The sequence below is a fragment of the Cryptomeria japonica genome, chromosome 2, assembly GCF_030272615.1.
Source record: "Cryptomeria japonica chromosome 2, Sugi_1.0, whole genome shotgun sequence".
In the NCBI taxonomy this organism is placed as follows: Eukaryota; Viridiplantae; Streptophyta; class Pinopsida; order Cupressales; family Cupressaceae; genus Cryptomeria; species Cryptomeria japonica.
Genome location: NC_081406.1, coordinates 177,660,038 through 177,665,266, shown reverse-complemented (window position 1 = coordinate 177,665,266; position 5,229 = coordinate 177,660,038). Strand labels below are relative to the sequence as shown.

Sequence of the window (5,229 nt, the reverse complement as noted above, 5' to 3'; positions counted from 1 at the left end):
AAGCTACAAAATAATTTCATTTATCCTAAAGACTAAAATAAGCATCATTAATCATGTTTATATCAATTTACTCGACTTCAAATGCTAAAGACAAAAATATATAGTGCGCATGATTCATCTTAATAGGAATACATGGCATCAAGGTAATTTTTAAGGAAACACGTAACTGTCCCACTTTATAAGTCAAATAAAATTGAAACACGACACATAGTGTAATTCGGCAAAATATTTTTTACCAGATAGGCGGCGGCTAGGAAACGAAAAAGACCCCAGAACAGTGTAATGTCACATTAAACATAATTTAATTTAAATTCTCGATGATGACAAGGTGGAGACGTGAAAAGAAAGGTTTGTTTATGGCATTTTCGGGCTGCTCGCAGACCGATGGATAATGATTATTTAACATGTGTTTATATATCCTCATAATGATTATTTAACATGTTTTTATATAGAGCCATGTACCATGTGCTTGTAAGCTCCATCCATCCTCTATATATGCATAGTTATTGTAGGGGCAAATTCAATATAGCTAATTCCTTGTAAGTCTGTCCATACATTCTTCCAATTCTTGCAATCGATGTCGAATCAGGAGCTTCTTCCAATCGATGTCTCGGGGGACGTGGGTGCTAGAATCCTGAGTGTCGATGGAGGAGGAGTACGGGGTCTTATTCCTGTGCAATTGCTCAAATTCTTAGAGAAGCAGTTGCAGGTACAGTTTATAAATTGTATTCTTTAGCTGCACAATTCATATAGTTTTATTTGCACAAATGTATTACTTACTGAAATGCTTCGTTTTTATCAGAAATTGGATGGGGAAGATGCCAGACTAGCAGATTATTTCAATATAATGGCAGGTACCAGCACTGGAGGTCTCATCACCACAATGTTAGCCACTCCAGACCCGAATGACCACAAGCACAATCGTCCTTTTAGTACCCAGAAAATTGAAGATTTCTACTTGAAGAATGCGAGTTTGATATTTCCTCAACCAAGGTTAGTAGCAAGTGATTGCAATATTTGTGGTAAAATTCTCTAGCACCAAATATTTGTTGTGTTTACGCAAAACTTCTCGTGTTGTTGGACTTGTAGCAAATGGAATATTTTTCACGGCATTTTTGGTCCCAAATACAATGGCAAACATCTGGTCGATATCTTAGAACAAGAGAAATTTCACGAAAGACGGCTGTGTGATACGGCTACTAACCTGGTGATACCCACCTTCGATATCAAGACGCAGTTTCCTACAATTTTCGCCAGTCATGAGGTATTTCATTTTATTTTATAGGATGATCTTGAGTTATGAAGATGAAGAATAGACGAGGATGATTCTTACGATGATATGTGCAGGCAAAAGTAGATCCGCTGAAGAATCCACATCTAATGGACGTATGCCTCTCCACAACTGCAGCTCCTACCTATTTTCCATCTCACCAGTTTACAACAAATTCCAGTGACGGAAAGACCCAAGTTTTTAACTTAGTAGATGGAGGAGTAGCGGCTAATAATCCTGTAATGCCTGCTTGTATTATGAGTAGAGATTTTGATCAGATTTTTATTTCACATCAATAAACTATTATAAGGGTCTCACAACAATTTTCTAATTATGCAGACCTTGATAGCAATGAACTTAGTCACTCGAGAAGTTCATCAGGATACAAGAATAGTCGACAAAAAGGTATTGTATTGTATCGTATTTTGATACTATTTAGAATAAACATCTCATATAAAACGAATGCTTGATGCTGGGAAATATTAATTAGAAGCTCAACTATGTTAACCAGAGGTTGTTATTTACAGGAGCACCTTGACCACTTTATTGTACTTTCTCTTGGAACGGGATTAGAAGAGGGTATTGAATGGGACGCAAAAAAGGCTGCCACATGGGGAAGCTTGAAGTGGATTACTCACGATGGAAGAACGCCTCTCATAGAATCTATCATGAATGCAAGTTCAGACATGGTCAACATTCATACAGCTTTGATGCTCCATCATGTCAAAGAAAACTATCTTAGAATCCAGGTCTTTTTCATAGTTTCCAATAATGTTCCTTGAAACGATAAGGCCTCTAGATCTATAATTCTACAGACCATGTTTCTGCTATAATTTTCTGTATGGTTAACATGTGGGCTTTCATACTATAGGAATGGCAACTAAAAGGAAGCGAAGCAAAGATGGACCTCAGTACGGACGAGAACCTGAGGAATCTTGTGAAGAAAGGCCAGGAACTATTGGATAAGCCTGTTAGAAGTTTAAATTTGGAGACTCGGCGTCCTGAGACAGTGAAGAACGACTGCACAAACAGGATGGCATTGACTAAGTATCTCCTATAACTCTCTAACTCTTCCTTGTATTTTCAGATCCTAGTTTCCTATCCTTTTGTTCTCACCATAACTATCATTTCCACTTGCCAGAATGGCTGAACAACTCTCCAAGGAGAAGAAGTTGAGGGATAAACGGAGCGCATCTTCTGCACTTTCTATGAATGGCCATAGTGTTGGAATAAACATCTGAACTTCTTTCTTCCATTCCAATCACACCTTACGCTAGAATTTTGTGTATAATTTTTAATTAAAAAACATATCAGGGTGTTGGTGAGCCACACAGCTGATTTGTGTAATGGTAAACACAGCAATTCAAGATTTAGCTGTGTTTTTGCCAACTAATAGATGCCATTTCATTCTGTTTTTTTTTATAGCTAAATTATTATTTTATGTTCTCCAAATATTAATAGCATTGCAGTTGTGGACAACAAGGCAATGTAAGTTTTATATTCGTTCCAAAAGTGCTTGGAGTGGATGCATAAACGTTCCCTACAGCACTTAGTTGGGCCTCTTCAAGGAATTGTCTTATTATTGTATTCTTTACTGATAACACTGTATTCGGGGAATGGTTTGTATTATCGTTGGATTAAAAAATATAGATGTTATTATGATATTTGTTTGGTTTTTAATAGTATTTTTAATTATAGAAGATTTGAAGTCAGTATTATTTGGATGCCTAAAACATTTAATACTTGATCAATCAATTATGATAAGAAATCAAAAATTGAGGGTATCCAGTCTTATCCTTATTATGTTCATTCAACTAGTTTTATAAATAATAGATTCATTTAAAACAATTCAAATTTGAAAAAAAAAAATTTAAAATTTCTTATTTTATCCAAATTTTTTAATCAACAGAAAGCTTAAAGTCAATCACTTAACATCAGATCATTCATGTTCAGTCCGCAGTGGAGAGCTATTAAATAGTGATGATTCCCCTCTACCATCTTGGAAACATATTTGTGTGCTTGCAAATTCCTTTCGTAAAATCTCGAAAGCAAAGTGGCGGGAACAGCAATAATGTGGAGAAATATTTCGAGATGAGAATGTTAAGAAAACAGAAAAAAATTAAGCTTACAGCAGATTAAACAGAAAATACAAATTGCATAGAGATAACGAATCACATAATGAAGTAGTTGAGGGATAAACACAGCGCATCTTCTGTACTTTCTGTGAATGACCATTCCACTGGCCATGGTGTTGGAATAAACATCTGAACTTCTTTCTTCCATTCCAGTCACACCTTATGCTAGAATTTTTGTGTAGAGCTTTTAATAAAAAAACATTTTAGGGTTTTGGTGAGCCACACAGCTAATGTGTGCTTAAATATTCCTTTCGTAAAATCTGGGAAGCAATGTGGCCGGAGCAATAATAATGGGGAGAAATATTTCAAGATGAGAATGTTAAGAAAACAAAAAAATTTAAACTTACAGCAGATTAAACAGAAAATACAAATTGCATAGAGATAACGAATCACATAACGAAATTAAAGTATCAATTGTCCCTGCAATGATGTCGGTTATGAATAAAATTTGACAAGGGTAAAGATCACATAAAAAATAGTTATACATTCCCTTTAGTGGATTTGCACAAATCATTCCAACTTGACCATTCAAAGAGCAGATGAAAAAAGGTCTTTTTGACACCAATGGTACTCTGAACTGAAGGCCTTTATCATGTCTTGTCAAATTTAGCACTTTCCTAGCTTCTCTTAAAAAAATTATCATCACAAGGGTGACTACCACTCAAATTAATAACAGCCAAGGATCTTTCCAATATATCCTTCACATTTAAAACTAGTAGATATTAGTCCTGTTTTTAAACAATGGTAAATAACGCGTTGGCATGACACTTAAGTCATGGAGCTTCTCTGATAAAAGTTGTTTATGCCTTTCTAAGATCCACAAAGCAATAGTATAGGCTTTTGATTAACAGATCTTTAATTTTTCAATGATTGTTTAATGTATTAACAACTATTAGTGGTTTGAAATTTGAGATTGTCTGCCCTCCTCCAAATAATTTAAATTTATTGAAGCGAGGGAGAATTATAGAAGCCAACCTTCAAAAATCAGTCTCTAATTCTCCTCTAAAACAATGCCAAACCTATATATAAGTTGTCTATTAGTTTGCCCCAATCTCCTTGGATTTGAGCTATCTCGAAGTGAAACAAAAAGATAGATCATTGAGCATCTAAAATTATCTTGTTAGAGTCAAGGAACACTGAGAGGGCGGGGGTTAATCAGTGTTATACCAGAAATCAAATTAACAAAATTATTCTTTATTCACCGGTTAGCGATCTATAATAGTAAATAACATAAGCAAGCAATGAATAAACCACAGATCCACAACACCAAAATTTTACATGGAAACCCGGAGAGGAAAAAACATGGTGGGGCTGGAACCCACAATATTCATATACCATGGACAAGAGTACATAAATATTACATAGATGGGGAATGCACTTGCATTCAGGGTCACTGCATAGAGCTCACTACTCAATTAAAATGACCCAGAAGGCTAAAACCTTTAGGGAAGTCTGACTGGCTTATAATTTGATTACAATGAGGAAATACAATTAAAGAACTCTGAAATGGCATCTAACAATGCAAAAATGAGTTCTGGTTAAGCACAATATCTTTGACTATACTCGCTCTGCAATATTCTCTGTTTCTGTCTCAGTCAACTACTGCATCACCTAGGAATCAAATGTGCACATGAAACTACGTTCAATCACACCAAAATGGATCGCCACAATAGGAATACTCTAAAAACCAATCACCAACTCAATCTTATATATCCGGTCATATCAAAAATAATCTCCTCCAAATCGGCTTCCAGAAATGTAATGTGTACTCACATGCCGGCTTGACCGGAGCCAAAAATATAAGTTCAAATCATCAAAAGAGTA

General features: G+C 35.4%; 1 protein-coding gene across 1 annotated transcript; it reads left to right on the top strand.

Annotated features, from left to right (window-relative positions):
* Positions 1–577: 577 nt before the first annotated feature.
* Positions 578–2,511, top strand: LOC131051961 (patatin-like protein 2). The gene is made up of 8 exons (XM_057986561.2): positions 578–709; positions 803–993; positions 1,090–1,264; positions 1,348–1,509; positions 1,610–1,675; positions 1,798–2,019; positions 2,142–2,317; positions 2,412–2,511. The coding sequence occupies exons 1-8, from the start codon at positions 578–580 to the stop codon at positions 2,509–2,511; spliced, it is 1,224 nt and encodes a 407-aa protein (XP_057842544.2).
* Positions 2,512–5,229: the final 2,718 nt, after the last annotated feature.

Bases quoted from the DNA above. Each gene is read 5' to 3' on its own strand.
- LOC131051961 (XM_057986561.2), top strand. From the start codon at position 578: ATGTCGAATCAGGAGCTTCTTCCAATCGATGTCTCGGGGGACGTGGGT. The intron at 1,510-1,609 runs GTAATGCCTGCT...CTAATTATGCAG, and splicing joins GAGTAGCGGCTAATAATCCT to ACCTTGATAGCAATGAACTT. The intron at 2,020-2,141 runs GTCTTTTTCATA...TTCATACTATAG, and splicing joins AAAACTATCTTAGAATCCAG to GAATGGCAACTAAAAGGAAG.